At 43.4% G+C, this 20,118-nt stretch overlaps 1 protein-coding gene and 1 pseudogene across 1 annotated transcript; both read right to left on the bottom strand.

Moving 5' to 3' along the window:
* Positions 1-4,749: 4,749 nt before the first annotated feature.
* C11H1orf50 (chromosome 11 C1orf50 homolog) lies at positions 4,750-19,913 on the bottom strand. The gene is made up of 5 exons (XM_026410405.2): positions 19,832-19,913; positions 19,589-19,704; positions 11,205-11,291; positions 9,757-9,888; positions 4,750-9,414 (listed from the first exon to the last, which is right to left on the bottom strand). The coding sequence occupies exons 1-5, from the start codon at positions 19,902-19,904 to the stop codon at positions 9,229-9,231; spliced, it is 594 nt and encodes a 197-aa protein (XP_026266190.1). The 5' UTR covers positions 19,905-19,913; the 3' UTR covers positions 4,750-9,228.
* Positions 11,887-12,452, bottom strand: LOC113197885 (large ribosomal subunit protein eL18 pseudogene; annotated as a pseudogene).
* Positions 19,914-20,118: the final 205 nt, after the last annotated feature.

The raw sequence follows: 20,118 nt of genomic DNA, 5'->3' as shown, positions 1-20,118 counted from the left end.
GTTCAAAGAAATGTAGATATTTGCTCAGTTACACATTAAGTGAGTAGATCCTAACCCTGCCTGACACTGGAGCTGGTGCTGCTTCTGCTGGGGGATAGAACAGTGAGGAAGCTCCACTGGCCAGCCTGCTAGGCAGCACCAGTCTCCCCTGCAGGGGCGGGCCATGCCCAGATCTCCTCTGGCCATCTAGCCTTTCACAGCACCAAGGAACTAGCCTCCTCTATCCATCTTCACACCCTGCCTTATCTCTGCCTTTACCCTAAGATCAAACATGTATTCTTTACACATAAACTTCTTGTGAAACAGAGACCCTGTCCTGAGACAGAGAAGCCCCACTGGCTGGAGTGAACATACCAGCCACACATATAATTCCAGGTTTGAGACAAATAGATAGATTCTAAGGTGCTCCCGTGTCATTTTCTCATTTAATCCTCACTCACTTTAGATGTCAGGTTTTGCCTCCAGACAGTCCCTCCTATAACCCCAAGTGCTTCTGGTCTGAGTAATAGTTGAGACAAAGCACTGTTCTTTCCCATAAACCCTGCCACCAAGATGTCAGAGGCTAGGAGGAGCTACACTTGGGCTCAGGACTAGACTTTCTCAGGGTAGCACTGCAGGCCTCACTGGTCCCATAGGTTCACCAAAGGAAACCAGCAGCTGTGTGACCAAAGCCTTTGGGACTAATAAGACCTTCTCATGCCAGGGTCCCTTGAAGCTGAAGATGGGAAACAATGCAAGCCTGGGAAAGCTGGAAGAGAAAGGAGCAAAGGACTGGCTGCATAATCCCTCTCCATGAACCTACTACAGCTCTCTCTCCTGGGTTTCAGGGCTGACCCCAGCAAGATGAGATACCTCTGCTGCTGAGCCAGACACCTGTCAGCCTAACCCTCTATCTTCTAGAAGAACAGCATCCCAGCATCTCTGCCTCTTAAAACCAGTCAGCAGGTACCCTGAGTCCATCTTCTGATGATCAGGCCTTGTCTCATCTACTTTATGGTTGTTTAATTTCTAATCAATGATTAATCATGTGCTGTACTATTTCTTTCATTATCTACTCTGTTCACAAAGCACTGTCACACCCAGGATTTCCATTGGTCCTGTGAGCTCTGTCAGGCAAGGATTATTATCCCTACTTTCCAAGGAAGGCAAAGAAAACAAAGAGGGGAAGACTTAGCTCAAGGTCACTTCAGACTGACAACTTCACCTTAAGTGTCCTTTCCTCTGTGTTTTGCTATCTACCAACCAAGAAGACTAAACATTGTATTGATAATATGCTCAGCCTGGGCTATGGGATGGGAGAACCCTGGTCCCTGCCATCAAGGAACTTAAAGCTTGCTCAGAGGAATGAGACTCATGCATGTCTGTGGAGACTTACAGACTCCATTCATATGGGTACCTCATCTTACAGATGGGGAAACTGAGGTTTCAGAATTAGGTAGGTGACTTGCAGTAAATGGTGAAGCCAGGACTAGAATTGAGTCTCCTCTTCCCAAATGAAATGTCATTTGCAGCATAAAGAAAAGGTCCCAGATGTGAAAGGATGTGACCTTGAGGGTAAGGGCTATTAAAATCCACTGAAATGAGGAATAATCCATTCATTCAGCAAACATGTATTCATGAGCAAGATATGGTGCCTGCACTTGGGACACAGAGAAGATTAAGACCTGGCCTCATCTCCCAAGGAACAGCCAACCCCTGCTCTGAAAAAGAAACATGATCAGTCTACTTAGGGAGCACAGACGGGACCCAACCTGCCACCAGGGAAAGGAAGCTTCTCAAGACAAGGGGTCAGAGCTGAGGTTTTAATGTAGTCCTGGCCTACAAGAGCATCTGGTCACACCCCAGCTTCTTGCATGCCCCCAGGATAAGTATGACTTCTTCCTGTGGCATACCAGCCCTGCTCAGCTCTCCCACTCCAGCACCCCTTACCCACTTTTCAGGACCTCCCTTGGGTCTTAGGTTGGATTGTGTTCTTATTTGGAAAGACCTTCTGACACCCTTCCTTCCCATCCCAGAGGCTACAAGTGCTCCTCTGTAAGGTCACATCTTGTGCTCACCATGTGACACTTGGTACTCTGTATTGGCATTGCCTACCTTTTCTTTCTTCTTTGCTACAAAGGATGCAATCTGAGTGCAGACCGAAGTCCCCGGTGCCCAACATGAGGCCTGACAATAGAAGGTGTTCAAAGTCTGTTATATTAATATACTTCAACACTCTGGTCTTCCTGAGGTCTTCTCACTGCACTAAATCTTTTCTGCCTGACATCTAACCCTTGTCATTGTGGCCTCCAAGAAGGCGTCTCAACTGAATTACCAATACCCTTGCTCCTTCGTTACATCCAGCAGCCACCCAAATCTTCCATTTGTTCACTTTTCTTTCTTCTTTTTTCTTTCCTTTTTTTCTGATGACTACTGTGTCAGGTACTATGTGTTTGGGGGACAGAGAGAACAAGACCCAGCCAACACTCTCAAGAAGCTAGGGTCTTGTAGGTAGGGGAGGCAACTGTATGTAGGGACAAGTGTCACATAGGACAAGGGCAAGTCCCAGCTGCTGTGGGTGCAATAGGGAAAAAGAGACTGGGACTGGGGTGGGGACCTGCAAGGATTCACCAGTGTGTTACCAGGGTATCTAAGGATTAATCACGTGGGGTAGGGGACACCTGGCCAAGGGAATTGGAGATGCAAAAGCATAGCGACGAGGCAGGTCCTCAAGAGGACTGGTAACTGGAGGAAAAGTTGGCTGGGAGGCCACAGATTGTGACAATTGCAGCCTATGGGCAGGCGGTGCGATATTCAGGAAGGGAACTATATTTTGGTCAGATACTGGCGGGGAGTGAAGGGTGGTTTGTGGGGTGGGAACAAATTGGGAAAAGGAAAACTGCAATTAACCTGATGAGTGGCAGAGGGATGTGAGCAAGGAGAAAGGTAGGGCGCTGCCACGGAAGGGAAAGCGAGTATGACTCTTGAAGTTTCTAGAAACAGGAACGAGTGGCGGCTGGGGCTTCGCCAAGAGCGAGCATGCTTTCTGGCAGGGACGCCCCACGCCTCCCCGGCGCTTACCCCACCCCTTCCCTGGAGGCCAGCAATGGGCCCCCAACTCCGACCCCGCACCTTGGGGACCAGAACCCTCTGCTTCCCGCCTCGCCCGGCTGTCTCGAGGCCTGCCCAGGGCAGCCTGGACGCTAGGACCGGGCAGGAAATCGCATGGATCTGACGGGCGTCCCCTCAGTAACCCCTACCTACAGCTCCACTCGAACGTTCACCTGGGGATGAGGCATTCCTCGATGGGGCTGGGGATAGGCACTCCTTCCCCTCTGCCTGTGCAGAGGAGGGGACCAGCCCAGGCGGGCACCGCGCCGCGGACCAAGCCTTTTACTCCTGGCTCTTAGCTCACAATCCCAAGGGTAAGGGAGGGGCTGCGGGCCAGAGGCAATGGGGGCCTCAATTTCCCGGGGCACCCTAGGTCTTTCAGTGGGGCAGCAGGGCCCATGAGGAGTGTCAGGGGCGGGAACTGTTCTCTCCATCTAGGCCAGTCTCGGGGACTTTGCGGGTTAGTTACAGGGGGCATTTATTCTGTGCAAAGCCAACGCTGCAGTGGGAGAGAGGCTGGAAGTTAGTTGGACCATATAAAGCTGGAAAGGAATGCTGGGGTCTGCCCCTCGAATATCAGCTCCATGTGGGCAGGCCTTTTATTTATGCTTGGTTTGCTACTACTCTTTGTGCCTGTAAAGAAGGCTTAGGCGCATAGTAATACTTGTCAGACAGGGAGCAAGCTGAGGAATTCGGACTCAATCCTGATGACAGTGTTTTTAAGTAGGGACATGATCTGGTTCGGGTTGTTTGAAAAAGGTTATTCTGACAGCCACTGTGGATCTGTAATACTACATATGAAACAGGAAGACCAGAGCCACAAAAAGGAATGGAAGTTGTCAGTGTGTGTGTGTGTGGGGGGGATCCCAGCCAGGTGCGGGAGGTTAGAAAGGAAGGAGGTAAGAACCTCCCAGGAGTCTTGCATTTGGTAGTTGGATGGTAGGTTTCAGACACCAGTCCTAAGGTAGGGCCCCAGCGCTGCCCTGCCCCATACGTGCAAGCCTACCTGAAGGCTAAACTGCACCAAGAGCTCCTAGGGCTCCACAGCAGAATATGTACAGAGGAGGGGGAATTAGGTCAAGTGACAGCCAGCAAGGGAAAGAGGGGTAGAGGAACTGGAGTGTCCCAGGGGATACGTAGCAGCCAGTACTGTGCTAGATGCTGTAAAAACATTATCTTCATCTCACTGGATCTTCAACTGGCCCTCCATTTCTCCAGTGTGGACCACTAAAGGGATACTGTAGCATAATGTTCAGATGAAACTAACTTTCAACCAAGTTTACAATTCCAGCTGTAACACCAGATGTGTATGTTGGAACAAGTTACACTGCTTTTCTGAACATGTTTCCTCATCTGTAAAATGCAATTGTGAGAATTAAATGAGATTATATGAAGTGATTAGCATGGAGTAAAATTTAGTAAAATTCACCATCATAATTATCCTTATTCTAAGAATATAATCACACATTTCTGAGCTACAGCTTCCTTGGAGGGGAAAGGAAGCAGGGGTAGCTGAGAAAGATCCTCCTCCCCATGCAATAAGTTTCCAGTTGCCTTTTTTTTTTTTTTTTTTTTTTTAGTATTAATTGTTGAAATGGTAATAGTTTGGAGAGTCTGGGTTAGAAAAATATATTGCTAAAGCTAATCACCTGTTTCTTTTCACTTTTTTTAATTACTGGAAAAATCTTAAATTACACTTGTAACTCACACTCTATTTCCATGAGCTGTACCAATTTAGATCCTTTGCAAGATATAAATGCAGAGCTACATATGTCCATCTGCTCATCAGTTCATTATGAGAATTCTTACTATTCACCAGGCACTATTTTATGTGCTAGAGATACAACAGTTACACAAGACACAGTTTCTCTTCTAGAACATATATATAACTCAAGTATAGAAGAGAGGTGAGAAATAAATCATTTCTGGTCATGGTAAGTGCTACAGAAAACAAAGCAGGGTCAGCATTGTGGTATAAGAGTGGGTATTTCTGATAGGGCAATCACGGAAGTGATATCTGAGCAGAGACCTAAGTGAGCAGAAGACACAAACCATATAAAGATCACATTCCAAGCAGATGGAACAGCAAAGGCAAAGGTCCTCACGAAGGCACAGCTTGGTGTGTGAGAAGAAAGCAAGGTGGCATCGAAGGAACATGGTGAGTTCTGAGACATCATGTGGAACTTTGGCAAGAAGTCTGGATTTTATTCCAAGTGTAGTGAAAATTCTTGGCATGTTTTAAAATGTAGGTAAGTGATCTGATTTATAGTGCTAAAAGGTGATGCTGGAAGTCTCTGTAGACACAGAAGGGGGTGGGAATGAATGCAGGAAGATAAGCTAGCAGGCTACTGAATTAGTCCAAGCTAGAGATGTTGGTGATCTGGACCAAAAGAGAAGGATGGAGGTGATGAGAAACAGTCAAACTTGGGATGTACTTTGAAGGCAGAGCTGAGCCTTGCTGACTGATGTGGGGAGAACATCTGGAATCATGGCTGACTTAGTTTTAGGCCTCAGTAACTATGAGACAGGTGCTGATGGAAAAAGAGGACTGGGAGTGAAACAGGTTTTAGGGGTAAACTCAGAGTTTAGTTGTGAACATATTAAATTTATGAGTATGAGCCAAGTAGGAGATGTCAAGTACGACTGCTAGACAAGCAAGTGCATGTGGACTTGAGGACAGATCAGAACTGGAGACATGCACATGAGTCAATAGCTCAGGTATGGTATTTAAAGCCTAAAGAATGGATTAGATCACCCAGTAGGGAGAAAAAGGGAGTACCTAGGACTTGGCCTCCATGTATAGGTATCATGAAGAGGAGGATCAAGACACAGAAAAGGTACAGTCAGTGAAGTAGTAGAAAAGCAGAATATAATATTTCAAATCAAAACAAAGAAAAAAGGCTTTCAAGTAAGGAATGATTCACTGAATCAAATCTGCCTAAATTACAGAAGTCTAATTCGTCTAGGCACTTAGAAATGCCTTCCTTCCAGTCTCCAGGATTGAACCTCAGGGTGCTTAAACACCAAGTCACATCCCCAGCCCTTTTTACTTTTTATTTTAATATGGGATCTAAGTTGCTGAGACTGGTTTTGAACTTGCAAATCCTCCTGCCTCAACCTCCCAAGTTGCTGGGATTACAAGTGTTCCTCACTGTGTCCAGCTAAGCCCTATTTTTTGCATACAGGTTTTGATGCCATAGACATGGGCTCAATTGCTTCTGGAGTTGTGTGTCCTTAGAGAAGTTACTTCTCTGTTTTCTGTATCCTCTTGTCCATGCAATCACTAAACACTAAATGGACTATTCTCATAGTATCTCATATATACATCTTACTATATCACTTTTATAATGTAGCTTCTTTTTAGCTCTACAATGACATCCTTTAGGACTATCTTAATCAACCAAAACATGATTAAGGTTATGGTCAGACTGGAATCAAATAGGAATATTTGAATCAAACTTACCACTTTGTAATCTCTATAACCACGGGCCATTTTGTGAATCTGAGCAGATGCTCACTCTACAAAATAGAAATATACACTTAATAGGTGGTGGGTTTATATAAAAATTCAGTGAGATAATGGTATACCTGCTCACTACACAGGATTTCACCACCTTTGTGATCTACAACACTAATACTCTCAGTGTTCATGAACTGACTGGAGCGACAACTTTAGAAGGAAAAGCCCTCCTTCTAGACCCATCAGTTATTAAACCCAGTGAGCCTGAGCAGGGCCAGCAAGGTGGATTATTGCAGCAAATATAGATCACTAATTATCCTGGAAAATATCAGGAATGTCTTCCTCTTCCATATTTTGTTGTGGATCCACGGAGATACTTAAGCCAGAAATTCAAGCATTATCCAAGTTTCTCCCTCTCACTCACCACCCCCATTTTATTGTCAATAAAATGGCAATTTATTTTACTTTCAAAATGTCTTGCTTCATCTAAGACACCATCCCTTATAAGACACATCATTATTTCATGTAGCTTGAAGAAAGGAAAAAATGTCACATTAACTGTGACATGCCATTGACTTTTAGAAGCATCCAGGTTTCAGACACTAAAATGTCGGGGAAGAAGTGTTATCTTACCACTGAGGAAATATGGTACCTCTCATTCCACCACAAACTTAGTTTACAACCCCATCATCTCCTGCCTGGACTAGGGACAGAAGCTCCTAATGGTTTTCCCCCATCCAGCTTCCACAGCCAAAATGAGGCTTCTAGAAAGCCAACACTACCAACTCCCTAATCTTTACATCATTACCTTAGTTCTTCTCCCATAGCCCTGGCTCATATTCTTCATTTTCCTTTTTTTTTTTTTTTTTTTTTTTGAGGGGGGTACCATGATTGCCTTTTTGAGATAGGGTTCCACTAAGTTGCTTAGGGCCTCACTAAACTGATGAGACTGGCCTTCAATTTAAGTTCCTCCTACCTCAACCTCACAAGTGACTGGGGTACAGGCGTGCACCAATGCTCTAAGCTCTCACCCACATTCTTAACAGGAATTCTGAAAGCAGAGGCCACCAGCAGTGCTACAGCAGTGAAAGCTCTAAAGTCAACCTCTCAGCTTGAGTGACCAGGGCCCACTCACCACCACTACCTCCATGAGTCTGCATTGGTTCAACAAGCCTCATATTCTTCACTTTAGACTGGATCCAATTCCCCAAATGCCATGCTGCTTCTTATCAACACCTTCACATGTTACTTTTTGTTTGGAATTGCTTTTGTTCCCACTTTTCATCTATCCCCCAGCTGTCAGAAATAAGAATCTTCTAGGCAGGATATATCCCCCTGCACCCATCCTGGTGCCCATGATTATTCTGGTTGATGTGGTCTGTAAAAGGATGTCCTTTCCTTCATTTACAAATAAACTTCATCCAAAAATGAACCCTACCCTAACCCCTAAAAGACACACTTCCCATAGAGAAGATAATTGGAGCCCCCAGTTATTTTTCAACACCCAGGAATCAGCTCCTCCAAAGAGTCTTCCCAAATTCTCCCAAGCTTATGTTCTAGAATATCCAGTGCATACCTTTAGCACAGCACTTCTTATAGCACGCTGTAGTCACTGGCTTGCTCCTCACCCACTAGACTGCGCACTCCTGTGAAATAGGGCCCTTTTTCAGCTGTATTATTCTCTAGAACCTGGACCCCAGAAGGTGTTAATACTTACAGAATTACTGGGTAGACAGCTGGATGGTTGAATGAAAAATAGCTACTGTACATCATCACTGAGTCCTAGTCCACGATTCTGACATTACCACTAGCCTTCCCTAAGCCTGATCATTGGCTTAAACAGGAAAGGAATGGCACTACCTAAAGGTCAGTGCAGGGAGTGCATCAGCATGGTAACTGTATTTCTCTCTTCTGAATAACTCCTCTCCAGTTCCAGTGGTTGGAAAAGTCAATGGTAAGAGTGATTTGCATTTTCAAAGGATCGACCTAACTATATGCAGAATGGACTGGAGAGGGGACAGAGGGGAAGCAGGAATGCCAGCTATAAGTTATTTTGTCAGAGTGAAGAGTCAAGTCCAGATCTGTGACTTTAACATCATTGCACTCAACTACTTTGTAATATCGCCTCTTTTAGCCAGAATTGACTTTTCTTTTTTCCTCTCAACTGAGCACCACGGCAAACAAATTTTAAGTCTATTCAACGATGCAGTGATCCCTGCCTTCTGGTATTCATGCCTGTGTGTAATTCCCTCCCTTGAGTGTGGGCTGGCCTGCAGACTTGTTTCTAACCAAGAGAATACAACAAAGGTGACGTCACTTCTATGAATAGACTGTGTGAGATTAATTCCTGTCCTGCTAGTAGACTCTTACCCTTTCTGCTTTGATGAAGAAAGCTGCCATCTTGCAGAGGCCAAAGTATCAAGGAACTGAGAGTGACCTCCAACTGGGCATCTGTTGCTCCAAGGAGATCCCAAAAGAGAGTATTGTGATTCCTTACCAACCCAATTAAAAGCAATAAAAACAAAAGCAATTACATTCACATAGGGTCTCCTTCCAAGAAGTTCCTGATTCACCTACAAGTCCTCAGATCCCATGACCCTGCCCCATCAATGCAGAGAACAGGGGCCACAAGGAGGCAACAGGCCCTTGTTGTGAGAGCTGCTGGCCAGAGTCTACGCTCAATTAGTCAGTCTCTGGAAGGTGGATTCAGTGCAGGAGGGCAGGGCCACTGGCTGGTTCAGCAGCTTGTCCATTAGGCTGATTTTAGCATCTTGCTTCTCAATGTCCTCATATGGAGTCCAGGACAAGTCATGCTGAAGCTTGTAGGCACCAAGAAAGTCATGAGGACAACTAGTCCCCCATTCCTAGAAAAGGCAAAGGAGTGGGTTCTGATCAGAGCAGGATGTAAGTAAACTGAGTTCTTTTCCTAGTTATCCACAAATTTCTATTTTGGCTTTTCACTTCAGACTAGCCAGACCATACTTGAAAAGCAGTTACATTATATATCAGATATTCCCATAACAGAGATAATAAATGAAGTAATTTAAAGCAAACACACGTTTTATTAGAGTTATGCCTGGGATCACACCACCCCCAATTTTCTAGGCAAAAATTTACCAGTCTATGTCTATTTACTTTCATACACACATGCCAAGAATTTCTCAAAGGTTGGAGTAGGTTTGGGGATGAAGAGTAAATGTTCCTACCTGTGGAGAAATAATGGAAAAGTATTGCTGACCGCTCTCCCGTTTATAAAGATAGTAAATGTTGCCAGGTTTTTTCACCATATTACAAGCTGCACGGTGCAAGTCGGCATCTCTGTGAGCATCTGCCAGTACCTGTGAACCACAGAGGCGCAACAGATGAGGATCAGAGGTAATAGGCACTCATGCTCAGGCTTCATTGCAATCAAAATGTGAAAACTGCAACACTTGGCATCTTGCTTCCCCACAACAATAAATCACTACTGGCATCCAGATAATTCTAAAGAAATAAAGATTAAATTTTGCTACTAGGCTGAAGAAAATGTCTTTAGAATTATATTTCAAAGTGTTGAGCATTAATGGGTTTGGGTGGTTCTTAAGTTTCTTTCCTCTTTTTCTGTGGTAAGTACATTTCTTTCTTTCTTACTATTTTTTTTTTAATATCTTAATTTTTGTTCGTATATTTTTATGTGGTGCTAAGGATCAAACCCAGGGCCTCACAGGTGGGAGGCAAGTGCCCTACCACTGAGCTACAACCCCAGCCCAGTACATTTCTTTTGTAAAAGAATACATTTTTTTTTTTTCCTTTGAAAGGCTTTACCTCACTGAATTCTCCCCTGGTTTAAAAAATAAATAAATAAATCTTATTCTCAATTTCTGCTATGGTTTAGCTGCCATTTGTCTCCCAAAGGTCCACGTCCTGGGAGTTTGGTCACTAGTGTGGTGATATGAGTGCTAATGGAAGATGTGGGACCCAGTGGGAGGTCCTCGGGTTCCTGGGGATGCTGCTCTGAGAAGAGAATACTGTTTTCCTGCAGGGAGTTCTTCAGAGAGTGAGAACGTGTTGCTGTGAAAGCCTGAGCTTTGAAAATCTCTCTGCTTACCTTTTGGGTGATGAGATTTCTTCTCACACACACACACACACTGCTGCCATGACTAGATATAGCCAAGAAGGACCCCCCCCCCCAGAGCTGAACAAGCCAGCACCTGTCCCTGAACTTCCAAAACTGTGAGCTAAATAAATCTTGTTTTGTTAATAAAGTTAACCTGCCTTAAGTATTTCATCACAGTAACACTAAACAGAATAATATAACCTCTCAGGTTTATTCCTTCTATCTTACTCAAAACCTCTACATCTCTTAGAAGGTACCAAAGACAAATAAGCAACTACAGTCGATCTTATGAACTAAATAATAAAAATGAAGTTGGGCACAGTCATGCACACTTGTAATCCCAGCTGTTCAGGAGGCTAAGGCAGGAGGATTGCAAGTTCAAGGCCAGCCTCAGCAATTTAGGGAGACCCTATCTCAAAATAAAAAATGAATAGGGTTGGGATGTGGCTCAAATGTAGAGTACCCCAGTTTCAACCCCAGTATAGGAAGGAAGAGAGGGAGGGAGGGAGGAGAGAGGCAGACAGGCCAGCGGCCAGCCAGCCTAAAGTCTTTCCTTACCTTCCTGGCTTGTTCTTGCAAATACTGGATCTGCTCAGCTATGACTGTCAATTTGTTGGTGGCATTTGCTCGAATAAATTCATCAGCCTGTAGGTGGGAGAAAACCAAACTGCAGGGTAAGAAAGAATATGACTTATGATGTTCTTATATAGATCCCAGAGAAAAGAGTTATGTCAGCATCTTTACTTACACCTAAAGTACTTCCCATTCTCATTATTGCCACATAAATTCCTATCCATCCCAAGGCCCAGCTCAAATGGCACTGCCACCCTGACAAGACTCCACACCAGAATTAAGTGCTCCTTCTTGTCAGTTTCCATTGCTTTCACTGTGAACTCTAGCCACATTCTGATTTCTTTGGCCCTCCAATATGTCCTACCCTCTTGCTACCAAATATATTGAATATGCCTCCCCTCCACCTAATATATTTTTCTCCTTGCTTTCTGCCTGGCTAATCAAGAATTTCTTAGGATTCCTATTTGGTTTCTCATGTTTAAATACTTCTAAATCAGTAATGGGTCTTAACAATGAAAATCAAAACACTTGTGATATGGTTCTTATTTCCTGCTAATGTAGATAAGATCTGTTAATCTGACACTTTACCTCAGTTGAATTACATCATACCTACTTAAATTTTTTTTCCCCCAAATTCAAAGCCTCTTTGTTAACAGTAAAACCGGGATTAGTTTTTGTAGCCACGGCTGGCCCTCCGGCCTCTGGCGTGCTCGAATTTCCTGCCCTTGGAGTGGACGTAGGGTTTGGTGTGGCTGTGTGGGATCCCAGGAGCCTTGCCAAAATGCCGGTACATCTCTCGGCCCTTGCGAGGACCAAAGAGCAGGACTGTGCCACGGACCTTGGGGGAGTCCAGGGCCAGTTGATCAAAGGTGAGCATCTTTCCCCCAGCCTTGAGGATGCGGCTGTGGGCTCGGCTGCTCACGCGCAGTGCGCACACTTTCAGTTTGGGCACCTCCTGAACACGAACATCATCGTCATGGTCCCCACCACCACAGCTATTTTGTTTTCTCGGCCAGGAAGCTTCATCTTCCGGATCATCCAAGAGAGGGAGTCAGGTAGCCTATTGGTGCGACTCATGAACAACCTCTTCAGTACCATTTGGTTGAAGGTAGAATTGGTTCGTCTAGCCAGAAACCTGTACAACTTGCCCAACAGCCCTAGGTAGATGTCCTGGCTCTTGGGCTCCTTGCGCTGAACCTTTCGGTCCTTGTTGTGGCGTATGTTGATTCCCATGATGGCGCCTACAGCTCGGCCTAGTCCGGAAAGCTTAAATTTTTTAAAATATATATACTTTTTTAGTTGTAGATGGACACAATATCTTTATTTATTTATTTTTATGTGGTGCTGAGGATCAAACTCAGTGCCTCACATGTGCTAGGCAAGCGATGTACCACTGACCTACAATCCCAGCCCTACATTTTAACTTACTGTTGCATTTCTAAATGATAATCAAAATGTATTTTAAAAGACTATGTTATGAAGGCAGATATCATAGTACACACCTATAGACTCAGCTACTTAAAATGCTGAGGAAGGAGGATCATTTGAGCCCAGGAGTTCAAGGTCAGCCTGGGCAACCACAGCAATATTCTTCTTTGGAGAAAAAAGAAACAAAGATTAACTATGCATGGTGATGCATGCCTGAAATTCCAGCTACTCAGGAGGATGAGGCAGGAGGAAAGCAAGTTTAAGTCCAGCCTCAGCAACTGAGAGCCTATCTCAAAAAATAAAAATTTAAAAAGAGCTGGGGATGTAGCTCAGTGGTAGAGCATCCCTGGGTTCAACCCCAGTGGCATAAAAATGGAGTGAGGTGTAGCTCAGTACTTGTATAATACTTGAAACCTCTAGTACCACACATATCCTTACACACACACACACACACACACTACATTACACGTATACCTGACAGAAAGTTATCATCCACACGGAAGACTGCCCATCATGTGCCAAGAAATACAACTAAAGGCTACAGAACTTGCTTAAAACAGACCATATAACTCTCAAAGCCAGGACAGACTAGAGTGATCTCAGAAGGATTATCACTCTTATATTAAGTATGTTTTCAAAGTTTGTCCATGTAGCTTCTATCAGAACTAAATTTCTTTATTGCTCAACAATATTCCATTGTACGCATATACCATTTTATTTTCTGTTAATCAATTGATGGATGTCTGGTAACATTTTTGGGCTATAATGAATAAAGTTGCTATGAACATTTGTGTAAAGTTAAAAAGAATTGCTAATGAGTTATTTTACATTTCATAGTAAGTATTCAAAATGCAGTGTATATTTTATACTCAGCACATCTCAATTTGGATGCTAAATCTTCATTGGAAATACATGACCTATGTTTAAATCACATAAAATCTACATTTATGAAGTTGATCCATGTATTCAAATTGTATCAAATTTAAATTTAAATTCTAATAACTGAATCAATTATCAGGTTTTAAAATTCAAATTAAGTTAAATTAAAAATTCGGTTCCTTGGTCACACTAACTGCACAATCCAAGAATTCAACAGAAATATGTGGATGGTGGCTACCTTACTTTATGGTATAGCTCCAATAAATAATACTAACAATAAAAATAAGAATAATTAAAGTTAGTACTACATGCATTCAAAATACCGATGTGCCATAATTATGTGACCATAGCAGGTCAAAGATAACAAATGAGTTAAGTAACTTGTTTAGTAATAAGAAGTGTGAGAATTATAGGAATTGGAATCTATGTGTAGCCAAAAGGTCAAATTCAATGAACAATACTGTCATTTGAATGGTGGTCAGGATGGAGAACAGATCTTGTACGGCCCTATGGTCCAAGGTAAAAGAATTTGCATTTTGTTCCCAGGACAAAGGAGCCATATAGCTAGTGATAGAGCAGGTAGATTCCACAGCTAAGGTAGATTCTACAGCAGGTAGATTCTACAGTCTTATAAGAAATCTCTTTTTCCTTAAAATGGTAGCAGTGAATCTGTTTCTTATAAATCAAAGAACATAATTAAAATAGAAACAAAGGAGAAAGTACCTATAATTACTAACTTTGGCCCTAACCACTCCAAAGATCTTTATATCATCAGAATTTAACTCTCGTGACACCTTTATGAAGATGGAGATGACAGTCCCACTTTCTCATTTTAGGAATTAAGACTCATAGAGGTGAATCAAACTAAAAGTTTCATGGCTAGTAAATGGCGGTTGAAGGATTTGAACATAGATCAGTTTGGGTCTAAAATTCAGTCCTCCATACCCAACCTCCCAAGCTTTCTGAATCTTAAGTAGGGTATCAGAATTCAGTCTTGCCAGAAAGTACATTTCAGTACAGTAACTAGATTCAAAGCTTATCTTTAGAGTGTTTTTTCTTCACTTCTCAAAGACTGGTTACATTGAAGAAATTCAGGCAGCACAATAAGGCATCCTTTATATTTCACTAGATTATAGGATCAAAGACAAAAACTGTATTCCTTATTTCTTTGGTTCAGATCATTGTAGTAAACATAAGAATCACTTAGTACATATAAAAATGTGGTTTGCTGGGCTGGGGAATATAGCTTAGTTGGTAGAGTACTTGCCTTGCACGCACAAGGCCCTGGGGTCAATCCCCAGCACCACAAAATAAATAAATAAATAAAAAGGTTGTTTGCCCAAGATTTTGCCCTTGGCAGTCTACCTCCCAATAAGAGTGCTCTGATTACATAGATACAAGATATTCTCCTAATCCATAAAAGGTGCTTTGCTTCCCTCTCTAAAAAGGAAAAAGCATAAGGTTTTAAATAAAAGAGCTTTCCTAGGCTGGAGTTGCAGCTCAGTGTAGAGCACTTGCCTGGCAAGTGTGAGGCCTCAGCACCGCATATTAATTAATTAATTAATTAATTAAAAGATCCATTTACAACTAAAAACTGTTAAAAAAAAAGAGCTTTCCTAAATATTTCAATTTTTCTTAAAAAAAAAACAGTAGAGATGTTTACATTAGGGAATTTGAGTATATTATCAAATGATAATTCAAGTATTGTTAACATTTAATAAATAAATTTTATGAGCAAAACAAACATATAATCAAGAACAAATATGGGCTGGGGATGTGGCTCAAGCGGTAGCGCGCTCGCCTGGCATGCGTGCAGCCTGGGTTCGATCCTCAGCACCACATACAAACAAAGATGTTGTGTTCACCGAAAACTAAAAAATAAATATTAAAAAAAAATTCTCTCTCTCTCTCTTTAAAAAAAGAAAGAAGAACAAATATGAGACTGTATATAAGGATAAGGGGATATCATAAGCTTTAAAGCAGCAGGATCCTCCCTAAATCTTTGCATACTGGAAGTCTTGCTAAGAGAGGAGAAGGGGGGCTGGGGTTGTAGCTCAGTGGCAGAGCGCTTGCCTCTCATGTGTGAGACCCTGGGTTCAATCCTCAGCATCACATAAAAATAAATAAACAAAGGTATTGTGTCCAAATACAACTAAAAAAATAAATACTAAAAAAAAAAGGGGGATGAGAAGGAACTTAATTTTTCACGGAATAGGTTTTTCCTCTGGATCTAGTAGTTCTCCTACTTCAAATCCTTCACTTTACAGATAAAGAAGCTGAGGTCCAGAGAAGTATTTGCCTGAAAGTAACGTCAAAATAGGAGTAAGACTCTGTGTCAAGCTGGGTTGGGGGTTACTGCCTATAATTCCAGCAACTTGGCAGGCAAATCACAAGTTCAGACAGCTTCAGCAACTTAAGAGAGGCCCTAAGAAACTTACTGAGACTTTGTTTTAGTTAGCTTTTTTGTTGCTGTGACTAAAAGACCCAACCAAAACAATTGTAGTCAAGGAAAATTTTACTTGGGGGCTCACAGTTCAGAAGTCTCAATCCACAGAGAGCAGGCTCCATTCCTCAGGGCTCAATGTGAAGTTGAACATCATTGTGAAAGAGTGTGGCAGAGCGAAGCAGCTCACATGATGATCGGCAAGCAGAAAAACTCTACTTACCCGATACAAAATATATACCCCAAAGGCACATCACCAGTGCCAGCCACACTCTACTTTCCTTCAGTTACTGCTCAGTTAATCCTGTCAGGGGAATAATTCACTGATTGGAAGAAGGCTCTCATAACACAATCATTTCTCCTCTAAACCTTCTTGCATCATCCCATACATGAGCTTTAGGGGGAAGCTTCACATCCAAACCATAATATTCTGTCCCTGGTCCCCTAAAGCTCATGACTATCTCCAATGCAAATGCATTTTGTCCATTTCCCAGAGTTCCCATAGTCTCAACAGTTCCAAGATCTCAAAGTTCAAGATCATAGTCTCCTCTGAGACATAGGGCAACTTCACATTATAAGCTCTTGTCAAAATCAAAAGCAGGGCTGGGTTGTGGCTCAGAGGTAGAGTGCTTGTCTAGCATGCAAGAGGCACTGGGTTCAATCCTCAGCATCACATAAAAATAAAGATACTGCCCACCTATAACTAAAATAAATAAATATTTATTTATTTTAAAAATGTCAAAAGCCGTTTACAAGTATCCAATATAGAAGGGCAGAGAGTAAAGATTTCTATTCTAAAAAATAGGGGCATAGAAAGAAGGGATGGAACCAAAGCAAGACTGAAATCCAGCTGGGCGAACAAGTCTGGCATCTGGGGCACGTGACATGGTGATGTTCTGTTCAAAGGGCTCCTGTAGCTCCGCCTCATGACCTTGTTGGTTGCAGCCCAAGAGGCCTTTCTGTTGGCTTGCCTGTACAATTCCTGTAGCCTTCCTCAGGGGACATTCCATGGTACTGACATTTCTTAAATCTTGGGGGTCTCCACATTTCTTAAATCTTGGGGGTCCTCACATCTCCATGCATCGGCCTCTCAGAGGTCACCCACAGAGACTTGATCCTGCTGCATTTTGCCTGGTCTCCCAGGCCTTCCTTTGAAATCTTGATGGAAGCCTCCATGACCCCCTAATTCTAGCATCCTGCATTCCTGCAGAAATAGCACCACATGGTTGATTCCAAGGTCTGCTACCATCTTGAGCAGTAGCCAAACCTCCAGGGACCCCGACTACAGAAACCTCTGAGTATCTAGGTAGCTGAGCATGTTGAAAAAAACTCCTAGACCCCCTTGTGCAAGAAGGGTGCTCCACTGGTCTCTCCTCAAGAGAATTTTCACTTTTACCTCCTGAGCCTGAGATGGATATGATCTTGCCAAATGCTGAAATAACTTCAAGCCACCTTTCTTATTGTCCCCGGGCAGTCTTTAACATTTCTTTAGTGGTAGTAGTGTCTTTAACAACTGCAACTTCCTTAGCCCCAGTTTTCAGTCCACATTTCAAGTCCAAGTTTTTCAAATCTTTCTGCTCTGCTTTATGCTCCTGATTATCACAATAAATTTGGCTAAAAGTCACTACCAATATCCATGCTACTGCCTGAATGCTATGCTGCAGAGAAATTTCTTCTGCCAGATTAAAAAGTCCATCACTTTTAAAATCAGCCTCACAGAGAATCTCAGGACACAGGCAAAATGCAGACAACTTCTCAGCTACAACATAACACAAATGGCTTCTAGCCCTATTTCCAATAGAGTCCTCCTTCTCTAAACCCTCGTGAGGGTTCACTGTCTTCACTGTCCACAGTCCTACTGGCATTCTGGTCTTTCCAGCTTCCACCAGAACTGGCCATTAAGCTCCGCTTAAAACAATCTAAAGTATTTCCAGCACTGCTAAACATGTCAAAATTTCTCCAACCAATTCCAAAAAGCTCCAAAAGCTTCTGAACCACATGGTCAGGTTAGTAACAACTATAACAATAATAACAATAATTGTACTGAGCACCTCTCAGTACCAATTTCTGTTTTAGTCAGCTTTTTTGCTGCTATGACTAAAAGAACTGACCACAACAATTGTAGTTGAGGAAAAGTTTATTTGGGGGATCACAGTTCCAGATGTCTCAATCCACAGAGAGTAGGCTCCATTCCCCAAGGCTCAATGTGAAGAAAAATATCATGGTGCAAGACTGTGGCAGAGGGAAGCAGCTCACATGATGATCGGCAAGCAGAAAGACTCTACTTACCTGATACAAAATATATACCCCAAAGGCACAGTACCAGTGCCCACCTTCTCCAGCCACACTCTACCCACCTTCAGTTACTGCTCAGTTAATTCTGTCAGGGGATTAATTCACCGATTTGGTTAAGGTTCTCATAACCCAGTCATTTCTCTTCTAAACCTGGCATTGTCTCACACATGAGCTTTTGGGGGACACCTCACATCCAAACACATAACAGAACGTGTCTCAAAATTTTAAAAAAGGCCAGGCATAGTGGCACACACCTGTAATCCCAGAAGCTCAGGAGGCTAAGACATGAGGACCCAAAGTTCAAAGCCTGCCTCAGCAAAAGCGAGGTGTTAAGCAACTCAGTGAGACGCTGTCTCAATAAAATACAAAATAGGGCTGAGGGTGTGCTCAGTGGTCGAGTGCCCTGATTTCAATCCACAGTACCTCCCAAAAATTTTTTTAAAGGGCTGGAAAATGCCCCTGGGTTCAATCCCCAGTACCAATAAATTTAGAGGAAAGAAGAGGGAAGTTATATTGTGTGCATGGTACAAATGTGTAACAACAGATCCCAACATTATGCACAACTATAATGCATTAATTAAAAAAAAAAAGTGCAAAGAGTGGAGAGCAACTGTGAATGCCACCCCAGCAGGAAGAAGAGCTGTTCTATACTCTCTCTTCCATTCTTCGTTGCAACCATTTAAGGCTGTTCTTACTGTTAAAAAAAAAAAAAAAAAAAAAGATGTAGAAAGAAGGCTCATGTATCCAAACTTCCAGTGCTTTTCCCAATATTTTGTAGTTTCTCTTTATTTTACCTATTTTGCCAATGAATGTGTAAGCTCTGAGCATGAGAATATGAGAATACTGTATCCAGTGAATGAGAATACAGGGCAAAACTTAAAAGTCCTACCCTTCCTAGAATATGTTAAATTCTTCAAGCTCTCAGGTAAACAGATAAAGATTTTATGGGAGCAGCTTAAAATAATTGAACTATACATCCTTGAAAAATTTGGGTTAGAATGATCTTCACGCATCAAAGAGAACTTCTGTACTGCCTACCTCACAGGGATGTGCTAAGGCGCAAATGAAATAATGTACTGAAAATGCTTTGCAGACCTTCCCACGGAGGGAAATTGTGGGCACTCTACCTGCAGTAGAAGGTATCTTTGGTCTCAGAAGATTAGAGTTTGAGTCAGGCAACCGACTCAGAAAGACAGTCGACTTTCACCCTCTGCAAAAAGCAGACAAGAACCCCACTCTTAGTGGCTGTAAGGTCCAAGTCAAAACAGGTAGAGCAAACCTCAAAGGAAGACAGTTATTCACTTTCCCAGCCGCGCCTCCTCACCTTCTGCACCTGCTCTGCGAGCGCCACGAGGTCTAAGGGGTCCCCGACCCGGTGGGTGTGATAGGGGCTCACCAAAGCCAGGCCGCCGGGGGTTGGGGTGAGCTCCACCAGGGATCCTGCGACACACACCCAGGAACACAGGCTGTGAGCTCCCGCCCTCAGCCTCCCGCTGAACCCCAGAGACTAGCTGCCAGCGGGGACTTCTTTCCCCAAGCTGACCTCCGCCCCGCATACCATCCTGACCTGCAGCCGCCTGCTGCACTCCTGGACTTTCAGGGTCTTTCTTTTCCGGCCCAGACGGCGGAGCGTTCTCCATGACGGCTACTCTACCTCCTTGGGCAGAAGAGCGTGCGCACAACGCCTTGTGGGCGGAGCTTCCGTGTTCCCGGGCCACTGGACGCTGGAGCGATGGGGCGCGGCCTGAACGCGGAGGCGGGGCTCCAGCAAACCCTAAAGTTGCTCTGAGGGGCGGGGACCACGTTGATAGCAAGAAGGTGTGTGACCATGCGCATGCGCCGCTCTCTTAAGAG

Source organism: Urocitellus parryii, chromosome 11 (genome assembly GCF_045843805.1).
Source record: "Urocitellus parryii isolate mUroPar1 chromosome 11, mUroPar1.hap1, whole genome shotgun sequence".
NCBI lineage: Eukaryota > Metazoa > Chordata > Mammalia > Rodentia > Sciuridae > Urocitellus > Urocitellus parryii.
Note: the sequence above shows the minus strand (reverse complement) of the source record. Positions and strands in the feature narration are given on the sequence as shown.